The 24,188-nt window shown below is 45.0% G+C and overlaps 1 protein-coding gene across 1 annotated transcript in view; it reads left to right on the top strand.

The window, feature by feature from the left end:
* Nucleotides 1-531: 531 nt before the first annotated feature.
* The window catches only part of LOC138493101 (vomeronasal type-2 receptor 116-like), a 223,856-nt gene continuing 200,199 nt past the window's right edge, over nucleotides 532-24,188 (top strand). Inside the window, exons 1-2 of the mRNA XM_069620314.1 lie at nucleotides 532-591; nucleotides 15,736-15,972. Of these exons, the coding sequence (XP_069476415.1) occupies nucleotides 532-591; nucleotides 15,736-15,972 (297 nt within the window). The remainder of the gene's footprint in view (nucleotides 592-15,735; nucleotides 15,973-24,188) is intronic.

A 24,188-nucleotide genomic window follows, 5' to 3' on the forward strand; every position in this document is an offset into this window, starting at 1 on the left:
GATCCCCAGGATTATGGGGAAATGGGCAGCTCGGATGAGGTCGAATACGAGCTCCTCGTTGTGCTGGAAAAGTTCCATAATAAGTGGGACAGTCACTTGTCGGATGGGTCCTGAAGATGGCGATGTACCATCTACACCTTCAACTGGAACCACTTGTATCTTGGTACACAAAGGCAAACCGTTCTCGTCTGCCCACTTAATGTCGATGAAATTGGCCGCTGCTCCGCAGTCCAGCATAGCAATAGCCTCCCAAGTCTTGGTTGGGTCTGCCTGGAGGGTGACTTGAAAAACCATCAGATGAGTGTCTTCTTTTTATGGCACAGGCAAGTTATGGATGCAGGGATTCTGAGCACTAGCCCCGGACATGCCCCTGTCTAGGTGCGGAGTACTGCGTTTCCCTGACGGCAAGGTGGGACTTTGGGACCATTTCGCAGGAGGTGTTTTTGAGATCAACAATACATACAGAGACCGAGTTCATGCCGTCTCTTGCGCTCCTCTGCTGTCAATGGTCCCCTAGCCGCACCAACTTGCATGGGTTCCTCAGTGGACGTGGCAAGTCCCTTCTCACTGGAAGATGAAGAGGTGGGCACCGTAAGTGGAAGAGGCCTGGTTCTCCTTCTTTCCTGCCTCCTCTCACAGAGTCTGAACTCTATCTGTAAAGCGAAGGATACAAGTTCATGGAAGGACTGTGGTCTGGCGATTCTGGCTAGTTCGTCCTTGTTGTCCTCGTGGAGCCCTCTGCGAAACAGAGTCTGTTGAGCCGTATCTGGCCATCCTGAATCGGTGGCTACTCTCTGGAAGGCAGAAACATAGGACTGGACATCCAATGAGCTTTGTCTAAAATCTAGCAAAGCCTCATAAGAGGCATACTGGACCCCGGGTCATTCGAACCGCTCCCTGAAACGTTGTGTAAAGATTGCATAGTTATTGGCAATGGGATCTGATTGAGTGATAAGTGGAGTAGTCCAGGCCAAGGCGTTCCCAACCAAATTGGAAACCAGAAAGCTGATACTGGCTCGGTCAGTCTCGAAGGCTTGGGGACACAATGTGAAGTACATTAGGCAAGAATCAAAACATTATTTGAGGGTCTTGGGATTACCATCATACTTGCTGAACGTGAGTGGTAGTGAGGGGAGGTCTCCTCTGTTTTCCTCTCGTGTGTTGATCTGTTGTCGTAGGGTTTAGTTCTCGGCACAGAGGTTCTGCATCTCTGTGGTTAGACCCTGAATAGCTCCTACCAATTCTTGGTACTGCTCCAGTGAAGCCATTTAGGTCTGTGGGCGTTACACACTGTCAAACTCTGATGAATCCTCCCGCCCTTCCTCCTCACCTGTGTCTTCAGTCTGACTCTCTTGCTGATGGTTATATACACGGAAACCCCAAAAAAATATATAATAAAAAAAAAATTCAAACCTTTAGTTTTCGATCCTATTGACTCTCGAACATCTCGAACATTTTGTAATCGATCCTTTAACTGCAAACCCTTGCTGCTCTGTCCTTCTTCTTATTCTTCTTCTTGGCTCCTTCTCCTTAGAGTCTTTCTTTTTAATCTTCTTTTCGTGCAAATAGGGGCGAGCTCTGTCGTAGGTCGCGCTGCCTAAAGGATAGATACCTGACAGCGGGGCTCCCCGGGAGCTAGCCCCTAGAGGTAGGGAAAAAGCCTCCTGGCTGAAAAAACCCTACACCTTCTGAGCTGCGGGAGGTTTAGAATGTCCCTTTTCTTGAACCGTGATGAAGGAGATATGGTCTGATGATATGCTTGAGAAATGTCTTTACAGAGGTGGTTAAATATGCAGTTCTTATGGTTCTTGTTAACAGCTCTCCGTTCCAAGGTAAGTTCTGAGATTGCCAAAACCCAATCTCCAATAAGGAGCAAGATGGATATGACAGAATCCGGGCAGTAACAGGGTCGAGTACGACTCGAAGGCTGGCGGCAGCCAGGAGTCACGCACCGAAAGCAGATACAAGAAAATAGCAAAGAGCGGAGATGGCTCATAGCAGAAGCTGGGAGCTGCACACAGAGAAAATAGCTGTGAAGTGGAAAGGAAGGAACGGGAACACAACCAAAAGAGATCCGCGAAGGGTGCAGAAAAAAGGGAAAAAACCCAGGTAAGCGAAACACAAGCGAGTGAGAGAAATGAGGAGAAGGTAGGGTAAAGAGAGAAAAACACCGCTCACCGATATGAGCGAAAGACAGAAGGCGAAGAGCGGGACAGAGACCCGGAGAGGCAGAGAGCAAGGGAGAGTAAAGCTGAGCAAGGCTCGGAAGGTGAAAACTCACAAAGCGTAACAACACCCAAGACGCGAAGGTGCAACGCACCGAACTCTGCAGGTCGCATTTTAAAACGGAGCCACCATCTTCATTAGGAACAACTAGACAGCGCAAGCAGCTTACTGCCAGGCAACGTAATGGAACTCTGCGGTGCTTCCATGAACTCCAAACTTTAGGGGGATTTAGCTGAAGTAGGGACTAAGTTGTGAAGTGTCAAAAAAACACACGAAACAGCTCAATTACCCCACTTTTAGTCCACCTTGCACTTGGGTCAGGGACAAAAGGAGAGAATATCGTGATAGATTATCTGTTTTGTCTATCTTGCAGGTCTGAAGGCCAACCTTCCCATTGGCCAATTCCTAAGAGTCCGTCGTAACTGTACCACCTTGGACGATTATAAAACGCACAGGAAAAAACTTTAAAAACGCCTTGAACAAACAGGCTACCCTAAAAAACAAATCAACGTGGCATACAAAAGAGCAAAAAATAGAAACCGAGAAACATGCCTTAATCCACCGAACAAAACAGCATTGGAAAAGATGACATGTGTTACAACCTTTATCCCTATAAGCCATCACTTACGTAAACTCTTCCTAAAAAACTGGCATATTATAAAAACAGAAGACTTCGACCCAGCACCTCCGAGATTTGCCTTCAGAAGACAAAAGAACTTGCGAGACAATCCTGTCCACACTTATCCTCAGGCAACAACGAAAGTTGATACACAAAGAACACTCTGGGATTTACCACCTGTAATAGAACACTTCAAGTGCTGCAACTGTTCTGTTTGTTCACTAACAAAAAATATGAAAAATGTTAACTTGAAAGGAAGAAACTGGCAACTCAAATCATTCACAAACTGTAGCACCCAATGGGTAGTATATGCGATCCAGTGTCCCTGCCAACTCTTTTATATTGGCAAAACTAAAAGACATATAAAATTACGCATAGGAGAGCACCAAACAAACATCAGAAACCAAACACCAAACAAACTTTTGTTTGCCCACTACCTTCTCCTCAAACACAAACGATGCGAAATGTTTTGGTTTATCATCCAAACAGTCAAAATTTCAAAAACAGGAGGAGATCGAGATCTGGCACTACGCAAATGCAAACAGAAATGGATTTTTGATTTGGATACAGTAAAAAATTGTCTGAATTCAGCGGTGGAATGGGGCATTTTCTCCTAAAAGCTTGTGAAATATCATCCGAAATGGAATAGGGATCCAACCCACCAAATCACTGTCATCACGTCTTGAACTCTTGGACCACTAGTCCATGAGTCCCTGGTTCTTCCACAATGGGATTGGGTACAGGAAGGACTTCATTAATGTATAATGTGCCACATACAATCCATAATCTTCTCCAGACCATCAGGAATATGAAGGTGCTCCAAAATAGGAAACAATCACAAACCACATCAATGGCAGCATGACACCATTTGCAACAAGTAATTAATTAATTAATTTCAAATAAAATGTGCAATCATGCAGAATAAATGAACTTCGGGATAAGCTCAGTCAAATATTTCGCAAAAAAAGGAATCTCTGCTGGAGTTACCAGCCCTCCGAATTAATTTACACCTTTCCAAGATGGCCGTCTGGACCAGACGTATATGTCTTTTTCAAAGAAAAACGCGGACCAGTTATGCACACGTCAGTGACGTGACATGCAAACACGGAAGAGAACAACAACCCTACCAAGGCACAGCGAAAGACTAATTGGCTTCCGCACGCAGACCAAAAGGAGCTGTTGCAAACCGAGAGACTTTTGAACCCACCGGTGTCACTTATAAGGTAAACCATCCCCGTTTTTTCCAATATCCGAGATGTGAAAAGCGGGATGAACTAAGGCACAGAAACATCTGGATGTCTTTTCTTTTAAATTATGGAAAGCCTATGAGTAACTAAAGAAGAGCCCTCCTAACGTCCTCCCCACCTTTTGTCCTCACAGGCCGGTGGCCGAGACAGAAATAAAACGGCATTAAACTGAGAGACCGTGTCCGAATCAAGTCTGAAGGCTTCTGGGACCTAGCGTCAATGCTAACAATAAATCACCAAAGAAACACAAGGTTAGTACATATGCTAGATAACGTGTGCTATCCTGCACATTAAGAAACAATTAGCAAAATCAAAAATATGATTGTTTTTCATAACTAGGTCCGGAGAAGAAATCGTGGCTTGAAAGAAAATATTTTCACAAGTCCTCCTGGCTGACAAAATCGCGTATTGACCGCGAAAGCAGAACAGAAATAATTTCGCTGCACAATGGAATTCATGAAAAAGAAGTGATCTTCCACTTCCCCCGCTATAGAAACCAACCTTTAGTCCAACCACAAGAGCATATAAAGGTCAGTGAAAAGTTGAGAAATGGGAAATAAAAAAAGCCCAACTCACACAAACTTTTACCAAAAGAATCTTTATCGTGTTCTTTCATTGTAGACCAAGCATTAACACAAATTCCGCTTCTCCATTTATTACAGCATGAAAAAAGTGTGAAACACCTGGGGATTTGTTTTTTGAACTTTTTGTCAACTGAAAAACAATATACCGTCCTGAAGAGGGCCACAACTAAAACAGCAGAACACCAGGGATGGTGTTGATGTAATCTGTGTGCCGAAACAAATGCAGACATCCCACAGACACTACAACTAATGTGTCTTTTCTCCCCAGCATTAGAATTTTATGCTGTATACGTAGAGTATTCCCCCCCCAAAAAATTGTAAAAGAACCAAAACTGTTTGAAATAGTTTGCCAAGGTGATCTGTTACAAATGTCACTATACTAACTCTAGACACCACTAGTAGAAAATGTGTTTTTGCTGGACTTTTTAACTTTTGAGTTTTTCAATTTGCTTTAAGTTTATGAGGTGTCTTGCAGAAAGCACCCATCACATATATTTCTTTGTGTTATCAATATTTCTTTGATTAAAAAATGTGTTTTTACTTTGCCTACTCTTTAGAAAATAATGTTTGTTCTATGTGATTTCTAGATAGACAAAACAGATAATATATCACGATATTCTCTCCTTTTGTCCCTGACCCAAGTGCAAGGTGGACTAAAAGTGGGGTAATTGAGCTCTTTTGCGTGTTTTTTGACATTTCTCCCAGGGGTATCCATAAATTCTCTCTGAATAGGACTTGCAGCATTTCATCCAGGTATACTTGCATGTTTTTGATAAATGGGACTGTTTTGCTCTGGGATAGTAGCAAGTATTTGTTTGTGAGGAATTATTTTCTGCAGGTACAGGCTAATGTTTCTGAGAAGCACTGGATCATTTGATATATGTTTTAGTGTCTGAAAGGAATGCTGTTGCATAATTCCTTTTTTCTGCTAGACTTCTCAGTAAATATGACTCTAATCTATGAAATAGTCTGCTACCAAATGCTCTAAAGCTGAGACTGAGAGAAGGCTATTTAGGGGATTGTCGGGTGGATGAGTAAGGCAGTGTTGATGCTGTGCCATTAAGCACCAGTATTAACCACACTTCCTCATCCCGGGCATGAAAAAGTGATCTGCTAGCGGTAGACTAGTTTATAGTCCTCTTGACTGAGACCCTGATCCAGAATGTGCTCAGCTGTTTCTCTGCAGTGGCTGTATGTCTGTGAGTTCCTCTGCAGCGGTTGTGTGTCTGTGAGTTCCTCTGCAGCAGCTGTATGTCTGTTAGTTCCTCTGCAGCCGCTGTATGTCTGTGAGTTCCTCTGCGTCAGCTCTATGCCTGTGAGTACCTCTGCAGCAGCTGCATGTCTGTGAGTTCTTCTTCAGCAACTGTATGTCTGTGAGTTACTCTGCAGCGGCTGTATGTCTGTGAGTTCCTCTGCAGCGGCTCCATGTCTGTGAGTTCTTCTTCAGCAACTGTATGTCTGTGAGTTCCTCAGCAGTGGCTGTATGTCTGTATCCATCTTGCAACTGCTACATGTCTGTGTGTTCTTGTGCAGTGACTGTAAGTCTGCATGCTCATGTACAGCAGGTATATGTCTGAATTCCTCTGAAGCGGTTGCATGTCAGTACTCTCCTGTGCAGCAGCTGTCTGCATGTGTGTGCCACAGCAGCAGCTGTTTGTCTGTATGCTTCTTTGCTGCTGCTGCATGTCTGTGTGACCTTGTGCGGTGGCTTTAGGTCTGCATGTACATGTAGAGCAGGTGTATGTCTGTATGCTCCTGTGTAGCGGCTGTATGCAAATACTCTTCTGTGCAGCAGCTGTATGCATGTGTGTGGCACTGCAGCGGCTGTATTTCTCTATGATTCTTTGCAGCAGCTGTATGCCTGTACTCTCATATGCAGCAGATGCATGTATGTGTGTTCCTGTGCAGCTGATGTAGGTCTGTGAGTTCCTCTGCAGAGGCTGTATGCTTGTGTGCTCTCATGCAGCAAGAGTGCATCTCTTTGCTCCTGTGCTACAGCTGTATGGCCGTAGTCCCCAGTGCCGCCACTGTATGTATGTGTGTTCTTGTGCAGCAGCTTTCTTTATTTATTGTATTTTATTTTTCCATTTATAACAGCGGTGAAAGACCTGACGCATCTAGGCGTTAGTTACAGAAAGTGCATAGTACAATTTGTGACAAACCTCATGTTGGTTGCAGACAGAGTTGGTGTGTGTATGCAAACTGGTGAAGCCTCACCTCATGTTACGGGTGGGTACTTCAGATATGCAGACAAGCATATGAGACAATAAAGGTGTGTATTCTTACATGGTAGGACTCATCTCATGTTAGGGGCCTACTTCAGGCATGCAGAGAAGCATATGAGACAAGATAGGTGTGTATACAGACTGGGAAGGCCTCACCTCATGTTAGGGGGCTACTTCAGGCATGCAGACAAGCATATGAGACAAGATAGGTGTGTATACAGACTAAGAAGGCCTCACCTCAAGTTAGGGGGCTACTTCAGGCATGCAGACAAGCATATGAGACAAAATAGGTGTGTGTATACATACTGGGAAGGCCTCGTCTCATGTTACGGTGGGCTACTTCAGGCATGCTCACAAGCAGAAAACAGGCAGTCTGCAGCATTAATGTCAAGCAAGGTGGATGCACAAATAGATGAATCCTCTCTTGAAGGAGCGGGGGGCTGAAAAAACAGCAGTGCATTGTGGGCAGCATTAAGCAGTAGAAGAATTGCATGTTGAGGCAACCCAACGCAGTGAGACATGACAACCCCCTACATGTTATAGTCACATGAAATCACACTGGAGTGTGTGGCTCTTGAAGGAAATCAGGGGAATGAGTAAACCGAGGATAAGGAAATAGTATCAGAATAAATTAAGAACCCGGCATGTTTCTAGCTGATGTATGTCTGTGTGCACCTGTGCATCAGCTGCATCTCTTTACACTCCTGTGCAGCAGCTGCTGCTTGCCTGTGTGCTTCTGTGCAGTGCCTTAATTTCGGTACACTTGTTTGCAGCAGTCATACATCTGAGTGTTCTTCTACAGCAACTGCATGTCTGTGCTTCTATGTAATGGATGTATGTCTGTGTACTCCTTTGTAGCAGCTGCGTGTGTCTGTGTGTTCCTTTATCACAGTTTGATGTCTGTATACTCCTGTCCAGAAGCTGTGTGTATGTGTGCTTCTGTGCAATGGATGTATGTCTGTGTACTGCTATGTAGCAGTTGTATGCCTATTTGTTCTTCTGCAGCAGCTGCCTATCTGTTCTCTACTGTGCAGCAGGTGTATGTCTGTGACCTTGAGCTCTCAGGGAGACATAAGCTATTGTGAGGGTCAGAAATGTGAGGTGGAAAAAATTGCAAAATGTTCTCAACAAATGCCATTTTAATATATTTAAAGGTTGGATGAATGCCTCACTATCCCTACCGAGAAGGATTTTCCCTGCTAAAACAAACTAAAGAAAATACTGTTACAACAGATATCTGTCCCTCACACTTATACATATAACAAATGAATAAGGAAATGCATAGCAGTTCAAAATAACAAATAATTGAATTCAAAATGTAACCACAGATTCTCTCCGTGACCTGGGAGGATTCCCCTTCCCCATGTTTAAGGTTAGGTTTTGTTTTACTTCTCCCTTCGATTTGACAATGTGAGTTTATATCAGCTTTCCCCGAATGTTGAACAATGTATGGGCAATAAGTCTCCCAGCTTGTGGACCTTTCATTAGACCCCTTCTGCTGTTGGCAACTTTGACTAAATGGTGCTTGCCTAGATTTCAGTTTCTCTTGGCTTGGGCAATGCGTGTAGGTCTTAGCTTTTATCAATAGTCTCTCTTGGCAATACTTTTGGTTTTAGCTTTGAAAAATATCGCCCCCTTGGTTTTCTGGGTATTCCACAGACTCATACTTTGAACATTACATTCATTCACCTTGGTTACAAAATGTTGCTTTAGAGATTCAAAATCACCTTTCGAATCACTTTTATTTCTACTCGAGTGCCGCATCTACTGCTGTTCAATAGTTTGGTATACAAAATTGAGTTCGGACCTTCTGTCACTTCTACGTGAGCGTTGCTCACTCCCTGAACACCTGCCTGAGCCACGCGAGGAGAGTTGAGCGCTCTGGGTTCACTACACATCTGTGAACTCACCGGCAAGACACACGCATCCATTTCCCTTGCTGCTCGCAGGACTTCTGCTTTGGAGGCTTTTCGTTTTTTGGCAAACTTTTTTTTTTAGTCTGCCTTCGCCCACGCCACCTGTATTCGAAGCTTTTCATGCTCCTGAGATCTTCTGATACACACGCCAGCCACCAGAAATTTCCTCAAGGCCCTTGGTTTCACGCCAGCCACCTGGGACGGCCTCTCTGGAAGGAAAGCTTCCTGTGCCTTTGATTCTCGCTTAGAACCTCTGCAACACAGGTCTCCAACAGGCACGCTTCTTTCTGCACGACCTCTGCCCTTCCAACTCTGGGAGGCATGGATCCTTTCAGTACCAGCAGCCACAATCTGTCACACAGTGGTCCTGTCGTCCTTTCTCTCCTCCAGCTTCAGTATGGGCTGTCTGCACGAACCATGCTGCTGTTTCGTACTACTACTGCTCTTCTCCTGCTCTTCCTTGACCTGCACCTGAGGGGGCGTTTTAAGCCTTTCAGACTCCCTCAGGTGTGGGTCATTGATATTAATTACTTCACCACTCCTGCAACATTGCACCTTGTCAGCCCTCTTCCTCGTCCCAGTACTTAGGCAATTATGGGAGTTGAAGTCCATAATGACAAAGTTAGGTTTCCTCATTTCGGTTATTTTACAATAAGCCATTAGAAGAGTGGGACCTCGAGGAAAGTTAAACAAGGGGATTTCCCATTCCTCTTGACCTAAACCCCACCCCTCTTGTGATCCTCCGGCAGAACACGACCCCCAGGGTCGCGATCAGAAAGCATCTGCCTTTCCTGGCCACATCAGAAGTGTCCCAGGCCACGTTTTCTGGGGGAATCATTGAGGAATCATCAAACTGTGCTGTGACTCTGACCCTGCCTGCCCAGGCTCTGTCTACCACCTATCGCTGGCCCCTGTCTGCCACCTCACAGCCACCCCAGGTCAGGGGCCAGGATGTATGTGTTTGATGTGATAGGTTATCCACAGCACATTCACTACATTATATTACTAGATATTCTGATCGTTTTGGAACTTTTGATTGGTCGTTCCAAGTGAACATTTGGACTCATACAATTTCTACCTGCTCTTTGAGTCTGGGGAGAAATCCATGAATCCAGCGTGTAAGGAGGGAAGGCACCAGGTCAGGTTTCATGAACACTATAGATTATTGGTATTTTAACTCACTCTGTGTTTCCCCTGTGTATGCTCTAAAGCTGCAGTTTATCATCTACTTATGCTACTGATGCCTGTGCATGTATTAACCCTAAGGTATGTCACCTGCTTATGCTACTGATGCCTGCGCACGTGTTAACTCTAAGGTGTGTCACCTGCTTATGCTACTGTGCATGTCCATGTGTAACCCTAAGGCATGTCACCTGCTTATGCTTCTGATGCCTGTGTGTACTTTAACCCTAAGCTATGTCACCTGCTTATGCTACTGATGCCTGTGTGTGTTTTAACACTAAGGTATGTCACCTGCTTATGCTACTGATGCCTGTGTGTGTTTTAACACTAAGGTATGTCACCTGCTTATGCTACTGTGCATGTCCATGTGTAACCCTAAGGCATGTCACCTGCTTATGCTTCTGATGCCTGTGTGTACTTTAACCCTAAGCTATGTCACCTGCTTATATTACTGATCCCTATGTATTTTAACACTATGGTATGTCACCTGCTTATGCTACTTATGCCTGTGCATGTGTTAACCCTAAGGTATGTCACCTGCCTGTGCTACTGATGCCTGTGTGTGTTTTAACCCTAAGGTATGTCACCTGCCTATGCTACTAATACTTGTGCATGTGCTAACACTAAGGAATGTCAGCTGCTTATGCTTCTGATGCCTATGTGTACTTTAACCCTAAGCTATGTCACCTGCTTATGCTACTGATCCCTATGTATTTTAACACTATGGTATGTCACCTGCGTATGCTACTTATGCCTGTGCATGTGTTAACCCTAAGGTATGTCACCTGCCTATGCTACTGATGCCTGTGTGTGTTTTAACCCTAAGGTATGTCACCTGCCTATGCTACTAATACTTGTGCATGTGCTAACACTAAGGAATGTCAGCTGCTTATGCTTCTGATGCCTGTGTGTTTTAACACTATGTTATGTCACCTGCTTATGCTACCGATGCCTGTGCATTTGTTAACCCTAATGTATGTCACCTGCTTATGCTTCTGATGCCTGTGTGTGCTTTAACCCTAAGCTATGTCACCTGATTATGCTACTGATGCCTGTGTGTTTTAACCCTATGGTATGTCACCTGCTTATGCTACAGATGCCTCTGCATGTGTTAGCCCTAAGGCATGTCACCTGCTTATGCTTCTGATTCCTGTGTGTGCTTTAACCCTAGGCTATGTCACCTGCTTAGGCTACTGATGCCTGTGTGTTTTAACCCTATGGTATGTCACCTGCTTATGCTACAGATGCATGTACATGTGTTAACCCTAAGGCATATCACCTGCTTATGCTTCTGATGCATGTATGTGTTTTAACCCTAAGGTGTGTCACCTGCTTATGCTTCTGATGCATGTGTGTGTTTTAACCCTAAGGTATGTCACCTGCTTATGCTACTGATACTTGTGCATGTGCTAACCCTAAGACATGCCACCTGCTTATGCTTCTGATGCATGTGTGTGTTTTAACCCTAAGGTGTGTCACCTGCTTATGCTACTGATACTTGTGCATGTGCTAACCCTAAGACATGCCACCTGCTTATGCTTCTGATGCATGTGTGTGGTTTAACCCTAAGGTATGTCACCTGCTTATGCTTCTGATGCCTGTGTGTGTTTTAACCCTAAGGTATGTCACCTGCTTATTCTACTGAGAACTGTGCATGTGTTAACCCTAAGGTATGTCACCTGCTTATGCTACTGATGCCTGTGTGTCCTATAGCCCTAAACTATGTCACCTGCGTATGGTACTTATGCCTGTGTGTTTTAACCCTATGGTATGTCACCTGCTTATGCTACTGATACTTGTGTTTGTTTGTTTGTTTGTTTGTTAATTCACTTATAATGCGCACCAAACCCGAAGGTAGCTGGGCGCAGCAGTACAAAATATGTGAAGCTTGAGGTTACAAAGTAACAAAATACATGCACAGTAATATAAATACAAGCAGTCAGTGGTTAGAGGCTGATTACACACTTCGTCAATATGCACAGTTACAAGTTGCAAACAGAGCAGACTATATACAGGAGTCACATCACTAGCCCGAGTGGGTAGGAGTGAGAATGGGCAGTAGGTAAGTAAATATATATACAGTACGCGAATCATAAGTTAAGTACAGGCAGGTCAACCAGCTAATGTACAGCTAGTCGTCAGCCGCCTTCAGCAGATTGACATAGTTGGACCTGAATTTTCGAAAAGGCTGTTCCTCGCATAGATGGCAAGGCAGTGAGTTCCATAGTTGGGCCGCTCGGACCTGGAAGCTGCCACCACCAACCTTCTCCAGCCTACATCTGGGTGTGATCAGGCTATTGGCATTGGCGGTTCTTACTGGTCGGGAGAAACTTCTCTTTGTGAATTTATCTGTAAGATAGCTAGGTGTGGCATGGTTCAAGGCTTTGCGAACAAGTAAGGCAGCTTTTAGGTAGATTTTGTTCTGGGTCGACAGCCAATTATTTTGACGTCTGATTTTCGGTATGTGCTTTCTTTTGGATTAGCCCAACGCTACTCTCAAGGCATTATTTTGTGGGATTTGGATTCTGTGGATGATAGCTTTGTTAGCGCCAATGTATAAAGCATTACAATAATCGAGCCTAGACAGAATCATGGCCCTTGCTAAGATAATGCAGTTGTTATCGGAGAGAAAGTGTTTACCTGCTCTAATAAGCTTACACGTGTAAGCTGTGGCAGAGGCCAAGGGTTTCACTTGTTTGTCGAAGGAGAGGGTGGAGTCCAGGTAGAAGCCCAGTGTCTTCACCTCCTTAGACACCTTGATGATATTACCATCAATCTCAAAAGAGGAGTAATCTCGGTCTAGGTTTTTAAGATTAGTGTGAGTCCCTAGGATGATAAGCTATGTGCTCTTTTGCATGTGCTAACTCTAAGGCAAGTCACCTGCTTATGCTTCTGATGCCTGTGTGTGTTTTTAACCCTAAGGTATGTCACCTGCTTATGCTTCTGATGCCTGTGTGTGTGTTAACCCTAAGGTATGTCACCTGCTTATGCTACTGATTCCTGTGTGTGCTTTAACCCTAAGCTATGTCACCTGCTTATGCTACTGAGAACTGTGCATGTGTTAACCCTAAGGTATGTCACCTGCTTATGCTACTGATGCCTGTGTGTCCTTTAACCCTAAACTATGTCACCTGCGTATGGTACGTATGCCTGTGTGTTTTAACCCTATGGTATGTCACCTGCTTATGCTACACATGCCTGTGCATGTGTTTACCCTAAGGCATGTCACCGGTTTATGCTTGTGATGCATGTGTATGTTTTAACACTAAGGTATGTCACCTGCGTATGCTACTGATGCCTCTGTGTGTTTTAACACTAAGGTATGTCACCTGCTTATGCTTCTGATGCCTGTTTGTGCTTTAACCCTACGCTATGTCACCTGCTTATTCTACTGATGCCTGTGTCATTTAACCCTATGGTATGTCACCTGCTTATGCTATAGATGCCTGTGCATGTGTTAACTCTAAGGCATGTCACCTGCTTATGCTTTTGATGCCTGGTGTGTTTTAACTTTAAGGTATGTCACCTGCTTATGCTACTGATACTTGTGCATGTGTTAAACCTAAGGCATGTCACCTGCTTATGCTTCTGATGCCCGTGTGTGTTTTAACCCTAGGGTATGTCACCTGCTTATGCTACTGATACTTTTGCATGGCTAACCCTAAGGCATGTCACCTGCTTATGCTTCTGATGCCTATGTGTGATTTTAACCCTAAGGTATGTCACCTGCTTATGCTACTGAGGACTGTGCATGTGTTAACCCTAAGATATGTCACCTGCTTATGCTTCTGATGCCTATGTGTGATTTTAACCCTAAGGTATGTCACCTGCTTATGCTACTGAGGACTGTGCATGTGTTAACCCTAAGATATGTCACCTGCTTATGCTGCTGATGCCTGTGTGTGTTTTAACCCTAAGGTATGTCACCTGCTTATGCTACTGAGGACTGTGCATGTGTTAACCCTAAGGTATGTCACCTGCTTATGCTACTGATGCTTGTGTGTGTTTTAACCCTAAGGTATGTCACCTGCTTATGCTACTGAGGACTGTGCATGTGTTAACCCTAAGGTATTTTTATTTATATATTTGTACATTTGTATAGCATGTGAATCCCAGGGGCATCTAGGCGCTGAGGCTTAAGAATATGGTTACAATTTATGTAGCTTCAAACAGAAAATACATTTATACAGTGAGACAGGTATACCTTACACATTCAAAATATACATACTGATTTAGAAATTGAGTATAAGCAGCGATGTCACCTGCTTATGCTACTGATATCTGTGCAGGTGCTAACCCTAAGGTATGTCACCTGCTTATGCTACTGATGCCTGCATTTGTTAACACTAAGTTATGCCACCTGCTTATGCTACTGATACTCGTGATATGATATGATATGATATTTTATTTGTATCGCGCTCGTACACAAGTGTTTCAGAGCGCGACTAGGCAAAGGGAGGGGAACAAGGGAGAACAGAGCACAACATAAAAACGATCTTACTAGGCCCAGTGACATTGAGAACGCGCAAATGCATGGGAAAGGGAAAAGGGAAAAAGTGCATGGAAGGGGAGAGAGTGGAAAGTGCAGAAGCTGAGGAGCACAGATAAATTAAATAAATAGAAAATTGAGGCAAACTGTGGTAGTGCAGCCAGGAAGTGGCAAGTGCTGTGCTTAAGGCAGCAGACTGAGTAAGTCTGAATAAGTGCAGAAAAAGAAGAAAAATGGGGGGGGCTGTATGGGTACAGATACAGTCCCCAGTGCAAGGGGTGGCCATGAGGCAGTGCAGGAAGGTGGCAGAGTGAGCAGGTACCTGGGCCCAGGGGACAGAGGGTGGCCAGGTGCACAGTGCCAAGAGAGCAGATCAGCAGGGGAGAAGGGAAACGAAGGCAGAAGCAAAGAGAAAGGTTTTGAGGTGCTTCCGGAACCGGAGATGGTTCTCCTCAAGTTTTAGAGTGGCAGGGAGGCTGTTCCAGAGGGAGGCCCCAGCCGAAGATAGAGATCTACCCCCAGCTCGTTTCTTTGAAAAACGACTGACCCTGAGTGAGTTGGAGGTAGAGGAGCGAAGAACTCGAGGGCGGAGGTATTTGCGGAGGGATAGCTGAAGGTATGTTGGACCCAGGCCCCAGAAAGCCTTGTGGACAATGCATAGGGTTTTGAATTTAATTCTTGCATCCACTGGGAGCCAATGGAGAGATTTCAAAGCTGCAGAGATACGATCCCAGGGCTTGAGGCCAAGGATAAGTCTCGCACTTCCTGTTCTGGATTAGTTGCCGAGGGCGGAGAGTAGAGGCAGGTAGATTTAGAAAGAGGCTGTTACAAAAGTCCAACCGAGAGAGAACCAGAGCTTGGGACACAGTGAGCTTCTGAGGGAAGGAGAGGAAAGGAAGAGTACCTCTGAGGAGGTGCAGTAGGAAGTTTGACTTTTTAGAGACATCTGAGATATGGGACGAGAAGGAAAGTGTGGAGTCAAAGATGACGCCAAGGTTCTTAGCCTCGCAGGTGGGGGTAGGAGGAGGGCCAAGGGTGCAGGTGCTAACCCTAAGGCATATCACCTGCTTATGCTACTGATACTTGTGCAGGTGCTAACCCTAAGGCATATCACCTGCTTATGCTTCTGATGCTTGCGCATGTGTATGTGTTAACACTAAGGTATGTCACATGCTTATGCTACTGTGACCTGTGTGTGTTTTAAACCTACAGTTTATCACCTCTTTCTACTGTATTTCCTTACCCAGCTGAACCGCTTCCTGCATAAGCTGTCTTTCCGGACCCCTGCTGGGGCAGAGTTTGCTTTTGATGAATATGGAGATGTGCCGCCTCAGTATGATATTCTGCAGTGGCTTGTCTTTCCTAATGGGTCCTCCAGAAGCATCAATGTTGGGAGCTTTGACCCCTCAGCATCACCAGGTCATCAGCTTATCATCAATCAAAACTCCCTCCTGTGGGAGTCAGGAGATCCCCATGTTAAGCAGGTGAGTGTAAGAGGTTGACTAAGGTACACCTGCCTGATGTTACCTGTACACCGTGAATCCCTCCTTGAACATTGCACACTCCTGTACATCTTTATGTGTTCTGTGCATGCTGTTAGGGAGAATTCTCATTCAATGGCTAATTTCCCTTACCTAGTGAGTCCCTCAGCAGCTTTGCTGGATTTCTGGAGTTATTTTTTTCACTTGGTAAGAGTGTGAGCTTTTCCCCCACTCTAACCCATGTTTTGCCATGTGTATTTCATCTGTTTTTGTGATTGTGGGCTCTGGAGTACACCACATCAGTAGCCCCATTATTTTGTGTTTTACACAGCACCTTCAGTGCAGTGACACAGGGTTGTCTTTTAAACTTCCCACTGACTCCATTTCTGGGGCTGACTACTGTCCCCCAGAAAAGAGTAAATTTGCCATTAACTTTACATAGTCATTTAACCACAGATCCAGTACACCCCATCTTACATGGAGTATTGGAAAGGGTTACTTCTTAGCCCTTTTTATCTGTACCTCCTAGAGCCTTGTTTTGCTCTTTTAACATTTAGACTTGGCTGGTGGCAGTGGTATCCACCCTAACTTTTCTAACGCGTTTATACTATATAAACGTGGTATTGTTTTAGGCTATTATATTAGCCTCGAACATAAACCCGCTTGACCAAATACTTTTTCTTTTAGCTCCGTTCGGGTTTATTCGCCATTTCTTTTTGTTAAAATCCTTCTTGTGTTTTACTTTGCGCGGCAAACCAGGTGTGCCTTCTTTGTTCACTGTCTTTTGGCGGGCTTCTGCCAAGAAGCCCTCCTCAAGGTGCCTAGGTGTCTAGGTGGGCTGAATGTGAGGGAGGGGTGTAGTCACCCCCTGCACAGGGTATCCTAGGAAACCCAAGTCGCTCTTTGCCATGTTTGGCTGTGGTGGTTGTCCGGGCTGGACAACCCCCCTGCTGCGAGATTGACAGCCAGGCTGTGTGAATGGGGGATTTTCGCATAAAAGGCAGGACTCTTGGGCTGGAAGTCAGAGTCGCCACTGGAACTACAAGGAACCGAAGAGAAGCGGAGAAGAAGACGGCTGCTGCATCTATCCCGTCCCGGTGAAGCCCTGCTGCAGTCCTGAGCTATCTACCCTTCGACGACCAGAGAAGATCCAGTCCGGAGTCTTCTTCCCCTGAGCTTGGTGGGGTCAACCAGCTCATCTTCCACAGCCAGAGGATCCTCTCCTTGGTCGAAATCGCTGCACACTGCTGTAGTGGTCCGGATATCCATCTGAAGAGCCTCTCCTGTTTTTAAGGAGCGTTCCTTTTATTCACCGTCGCTGCTGCTGGCTTCATCCCTGCGCAGTGCAGACCCCTCCAGACGTCCTCCTTCGTGCGGAAGCTCCAGGAACCGTGGGTCTGCAGGAAACTACCAGGAACAACTGCCGTGGCACCAGCTTCTTCCTTGAATAAGGTACTGTGTTCTGCTTCGAGGAGCTAGGGTGAATCCCCTTTCTCCTCCTACAAGGCTTGCCCTTATCTTCCCTCCTTCTTATAACTTTTGCTTCCTCTGTTGACAATATCTAAGTACTCCTGGCAATGTTGAATCTTGAACTGTCCGACTGTGTGATCCTCGACAACAGGAACCCGGTTCCACTTGACACTGGCTCCGGCCTATTGACTCTTGAATTCCTGTCAACTAGTGTTCGCTGATTCTGTCTGCCCTGACAAAAGTATTGCCTATGATTTTTGCCGCCAACTCTCTCTGGTTAACTTAGGTGCTAAGTGTGTTTTTGCCCTGGTAACATTTCTTGTCGCGGATACGCGTATCTTTAGTAAGACCGAACTGTCATTACTGTCAAAAAGTGATTGCATATGTATTCACGGTAACGTCTTTTGTTTCACAACACCGGTCCGTTAAAACATAGGGTACTTACCTTGAGTTATACTGTACCAAGTGAATTGGTTGGTTGTAGTGTATTTTACGTGTGGTTTTGAATTAATAGAAGTGTAGTGTTTATAACAAATGGTTTAAAAATAAATATACTTATATTTTTTACCTGAAACCTTGAGTCAGTGTTTGCTTGAGTCACAGTAATTGTAGTCCTTTGTGTAATCTCTACTACTGCTCATTTGCTCTTGAGATAAGTCTGGCTGCTCCGCTACTGCTATCACTTTAACATAGTAGTACAGGGTTGTACCAAAGGTGAACTTGTATTACCACTTGTAGTCTTAATTGTGTGTAGTGGTCCCTAAGGGCACTGCACGGGATTCTGCCTAACCCTGGTGTACAGTGGTGAGGATTTGGAAGTATAGTGATTACACCTAGAGTGCTACTGTTGCTTGGGTTCAACTAACCACAAGGCTAAACACCACTAATTCTATTTAACTGAGAAATCATGTCAAATATGGAAAGCTACATGAAAGAGGGTCTCTTAAACTACACTGCTGAGGTTTTGAGAACCATGTGTAGGGAGAGGAGTCTCTCTGGTACAGGAAAGAAATCTGAATTGATTGCAAAGTTAATGGGAAAACAAAGTCTGGAGTGTGGGTCAGAAGGGCCTACCCCTCCAGCAAATGGGGATACTGATGTTTCTGATTCTAAGAGTGTTAATTTAGAAGGAGAGACAGGTAGTGTTGGAATGCATGGGGACATTTTTGGTGGGAGAATGGAAAAAGTTACTTGACAAATTACCGCCACAACGATTGTTAGATTTGAACCAATTAGCATGTTGTAGAATAAAAGATGAAGAAGTAAAGGAACATGTGAATGGACTTTTTGATCTTAAAAATGAGTTGGATAATGAGTATGCCGGAATGTTTGCTGCACCTGGATAGAGGGGTTGGGATATTAGAAGAGATGGGAAAGGGACGGTAGAATCATACACACAGCGGAGACATTCAATGTCATCTGTACAAAGGGGCGACAAGCTGAAAGTGTGTATACGAGAAGCGATAAAGTGGGTGTCGAGTCCTAGTATCCCAACAATGATCATACATGGCATATTTGACGACTATTCCATGTCAATGAAAAGAAAGGCACTGCAATCGATGGCTGAACATTTGATAGAGAAGGATATAAAAAATAATAAGGCCAGCCCACCTGAGATACTAGCGGTATACAAGAGAGCATTCGAGCGAAGTACAGGAGAGACGGGCCTATCACTGGACTTATGAATACTATTGAACCTAAGAGAAGGGGCGAGGGATCGTGAGTGGGGCATTTCCAATGAGAGAGGTTACGCCCACGTTTGTACCAAAAGTAGAGATCCCTGCGACGGGTACAGTAGGAGCTCAGGTAACACCAGCTCATTTCACCGCCCAGTATGTGCATGTCCCCTTTTCCAGGCAAGAGGTAAATACTATAAGACAGACGATTCCCGATATAAGAAAGAATCCAGCAGGTTTCTACAAGGAAGTAGAGTCAACCCTGGGATCAGCAGTGTTTACTATGAGCGATATAGATTTGATTTTCCCAGTCATTTTGCCAGCAGATATATGGAAACAGATAAGGACGGTAGATGACGTGGAGGCTTTTGGCGCCACATGGGCGGAGTTACTATTGGAGGACAAAAATAGAAAAGTAGGGGAAAATCCGGGAACCCGAATGGCAGATCTACCAGAACGGATAATGCGGAGATTGAGGGAAATAATTCCAGAAAAAAGGATTCAGTGGGACAAATTAACTACATGTGTACAAGGCAAGGATGAGCCAGTAACGGATTATTTCAATAGATTTGAAGGAGTATTCACAGACTTCAGTGGGCAGGATGTGAGCACAGAGTCGGGGAAAAGGCTATTTGTTGATAAATATGTGAGGGGACTAATATCACTGATTCAAGATATGTTAATGACGTCGGAAAGTTCCTGGGCAGCAAAACCGGTGAGTGAGATATTACACATAACCCAATATTACGAGAACAGGGTCAATGTGGCGAAAGAAAGAGAAGTGAAGGATAGAGTAAATTTAAAAAATGAGGGTGTTACTGCAGCAGGTCATTGGATACAATAGAGGTAGAGGAAATGCACAAGGCAGAGGAAATTTGAATAATATGCACGGGGTGTCATTGGGAGTAAATCAATGTGCGTACTGTAAGGAGGAAGGACACTGGCGAGCGCAATGCCCGCACCTACAGAATAGAGGTGGGTTTGGTCAGAGAAGGCCTCATAGAGGACATCAGGGGTCAAATGGCCCAAGCAGAAATAGCATGCAGCAGCAGCAGGGATATACCAATGGAGGTACTCAAAACCAATCCTATGGTCAAAACCAAACGCAACAGAACCAGGCATTGAACCAAAGTGTTTCGAACTAAACTCAGGGCGGGCAGGGCCAACAGAGAAATGATCAGAGTGGAGGACACCGAGGGGGAAATGGGAATATTTTTGATACACAGCCAAACACGTATTATAGCAGCAGCGGTGACTACACATCGGACGATGTGTTATTTTCGCGATAGGACAGCCCACGGCAGGGGTCGGAACCAGTGTCTATTCCCGTGAATCAGAGAGGACCCTACGTAGAAATGAGAGTCGGGAATAAGGAGCACCGTTTCCTTGTAGATACAGGGGCACAGAAGTGTTCGATAGACCACCACTTGGTTCCGGAGATCCCGCTGTCGGGGCAAAAGAATGTTTCTGTAGGGTTCACAGGTACACCAGCAATTAACCCCATGTCCGAAGCTGTCCCAATTACAATAGGACCATTTACGGAACAGTGTCCATTTCTTTTGACAGAAAATTGTGGAGAGAACTTGCTAGGATTACATTTGTTGAGAAAATTGTGGGCAGTCATACATTGTACGGCAGATGGGGTGTTCCTCGCGATGTGGCCTCACGATGCACCGGTGACGGAATTTATGTCAAAAGCGTTACCAGAAGAGCTAAGTAGAGTACCAACCTGTCTGTGGGCAATGCATGATAACGATGTATGATGCTTGAAAATAGAGCCAGCAAAAATAACTTTGAAAGAAGGTGTTACAATACCACGAATTCCCTAGTATAAAATTTCTGTTGAAGGTGAGAAGGGATTAAAAAGTATTGTTACTGACCTGGTGAGATTGGGGCTGGTTGAATAAATTGCAGGTAGCACGTGCAACAGCCCGATTCTTCCAGTTTACAAGAAAGGAGGCAATGAAGTACCCTATCGTTTCATAATTGATCTGCGTGCATTGAACAAAGTGGTAGACCCACAATTCCCTTTGGTCCCATATGCCACAACAATACTGACAATGATACCGGCCACTGCAGTATACTTTAGTGTAGTTGATTTGAAGAACGCATTCTTTAGCATCTCAGTGGATAAAAGCAGTAGATATCTGTTCGCGTTCACTCTAGGAGGTCGATCATTCACATTCACACGCATTCCACAAGGATACACAGAAAGCCCGAGCATTTACAGCAGAGCGCTAAAAGAGCAGCTAGACATGCTAGAATTACCCGATGGTTGCGTACTCTTGCAGTACATAGATGATTTGTTATTAGCTGCTGACACAAAAGAGATCTGCAAATAAAGTACTATATTACTATTGACACACTTAGCGACCCATGGTCACAAGGCAAGTTTGAAGAAATTCCAGTATAATCAGAAGGCGGTGTCTTATTTGGGTTTCCTACCTTCGAAAGATTAACACCAGAACGCATAGAAAGTATTTCTAGTATGCCTATTCCAAAGACTCAAAAAGGAGTGAGAGCTGTAATAGGCATGGCCTCTTATTGTCGGCAGTGGATCAGTAATTTTGCGTTGATTGTGAAGCCGATGATAAAGTTAACTAAAAAGGATGCAGTGATGCCTTTACAGTGGGATGAGGAATGTCAGAAAGCGTTTGAGCAATTGAAAGCTGCATTGTGTGCTGCGCCAGTTTTAGGCACTCCTAACTATAAAAAAATCTTCAGACTATTTGTGAGTGAGAGTGAATGATGTGCATTGGCGGTTTTGACACAGGAACAAGGTGGAAGAAATAGGCCGTGCGGCTATTATTCTTCCGCGCTGGACCCTGTAGTGCGCGCACTACCATGATGTTTGCGATCCGTCGCAGCGGCTGCTGCGTCAGTGAAACAAACGGAAGGAATGGTATTGGGGCACACTTTAATTCTGATGGTGCCACATGCTATAGACGTTCTATTAAATAGGACACAGACGCAACACCTCACCTCTGCTAGACTAACAAGATATGAGCTCATCTTGTTTGCCCCCCACATCCAAATTATGAGGTGTAGCGCATTGAATCCTGCAGAATTAATGCCACTGCCCATAGCAGAAATTGGTGACAACGAATCACCACCTCACGATTGTTTAATGGTCACTGAAGAAGAAACAAAGGGAAGAATTGACTTGAGCGACATCCCACAGAAAGAGCCAGATGGGGAGGTATTTTGTGACGGCTCTTGTTTTAAATTACCTGATGGCACATCAACGGCCGCATATGCAATTACTACCCTAGAGAGTGTTCTAGAAAGCAGAAGAATCCCCTACAATTCGTCACAAGCCGCAGAAATAATAGCACTGACCCGAGCTTGTGAACTCTCTGAGAATTTGAAAGTGAATATTTATACTGACAGCCAGTACGCCTTTGGCGTGGTTCATAACTTTGGCCGACTCTGGGCTGAAAGGGGTTTCTTGAAATCACATGGGGCCAGGATTCAGCATGGCCCTTTGATCGTGCGATTGTTGTCTGCACTCACGTTTCCAAAGCGCCTAGCTATAGTGAAATGTGAGGCGCATAAAAAAGTAACATGTAAAGTGGGAGAGGGAAACGCATTTGCAGACAGGATTGCGAAGCAAACAGCCACAGATTTGGGAAATAAAATGATGACAGTACAGACTGAGGAAGTACCTTCTATGATAGAGAATGGAGTTGCCACAGTCAAAGAAATGCAGGCTGAGGCCACGACCAAAGAGATTCAGGGGTGGGCTGAGGGCTCTGCTGAGTTAGATTTGGAAGGATGCTGGGTGGACAAGGAAACAAAGAACTGGATGTTGCCAAATTGTTACGTGACTGCAATGGTTACGATGGCACATAGCCCTACCCACATTTGCGCGAAGAAGATGGTACAGCATTTATCCACAGTATGGAAAAATGAGCACATAAAAAAGAATGCAGAAAGGCTAGTGCAGAAATGTATTACGTGCCTGCAATACAATGTAGGGAAGGGAACCGTGACTCCAGTAGGTAGTTTTGGCCCACCCTCTATGCCATTTGAGGTGATCCATTTTGATTTCATAGAAATGGAAAGGTGCCAGAACTACAAATATGTGTTAGTGGTGATTTGTGCATTCAGCAAGTGGGTGGAGGCATATCCTTTAAAAGACTGTACTGCCATGTCAACGGCAAAAGTAATGTTGAAGGAGTATTTCTCCCGGTTCGGGTTGCCCCGTGTCCTGTGGTCAGACAACGGCCCACACTTTGTGGGCGCAGTGGTACTACATATCTGTGCAGGTCTGCAAATAGAGAAACAATTCCACAGTTCCAGGCATCCCAGTTCTGCCGGGCTTGTTGAGAGACATAACGGTATCTTAAAGTCAAAGATAGCTAAAATCTGTGCTGGGAGAAAGTTGAGTTGGGTGGATGCATTACCCCTAGCGCTATTGTGCATGCGCACGTCAGTGCAGGCTAAAACTGGGCTCTCCCCTTATGAAATTATAATGGGGAGACCGGCAAATGTATGGTGCGCACCGCAGCCCAAAAGATTATGTGAGGTCGAGCATCCTATGTTAACCACGTACTGTGGCCTTTTAATGCAGAAGTTGCGTTTGATTCATAAGCAGGTGCAGGAGGCGTTACCAGTGCGATACACCGGACGGGGGCACTCGCTAGAGGCTGGAAGTTGGGTCCTGATTAAAAACTTTGCGTGGAAGACAGCATTAGCACCCAGGTGGCGCGGCCCCTACCAAGTACTTTTGGCGACGCAAACGGCCATTCGAGTAGACGGACGGAAGGCATGGATCCATGCAACACATGCCAAAAGATTCCCAGGACTGCTGACAACTTCCGACGACCAGAGAAAGGAAATGGTCTCGGAAACGAAAGAAACTGTTGCCAGTCCATTGCCACAGCATCAGCCTGAGCGAGAAGTGAAAGTTGAAACAAAGCCCAAGCGAGAAGTGAAATTCGAAACAGAGCCTGAGGAGGCTGCCAGTAAGGGGAAAGGGCGAAGAGTGCCCCAACGTTGCTCAGCAGAAACAACATCACTGCCGAACGACACAAACCCTGCATTGCAAACACGAGCAGGAACAAAGCGTGT

The sequence above is a fragment of the Ambystoma mexicanum genome, chromosome 10 (assembly GCF_040938575.1).
Source record: "Ambystoma mexicanum isolate Mex_15411 chromosome 10, UKY_AmexF1_1, whole genome shotgun sequence".
Classification (NCBI taxonomy): Eukaryota; Metazoa; Chordata; class Amphibia; order Caudata; family Ambystomatidae; genus Ambystoma; species Ambystoma mexicanum.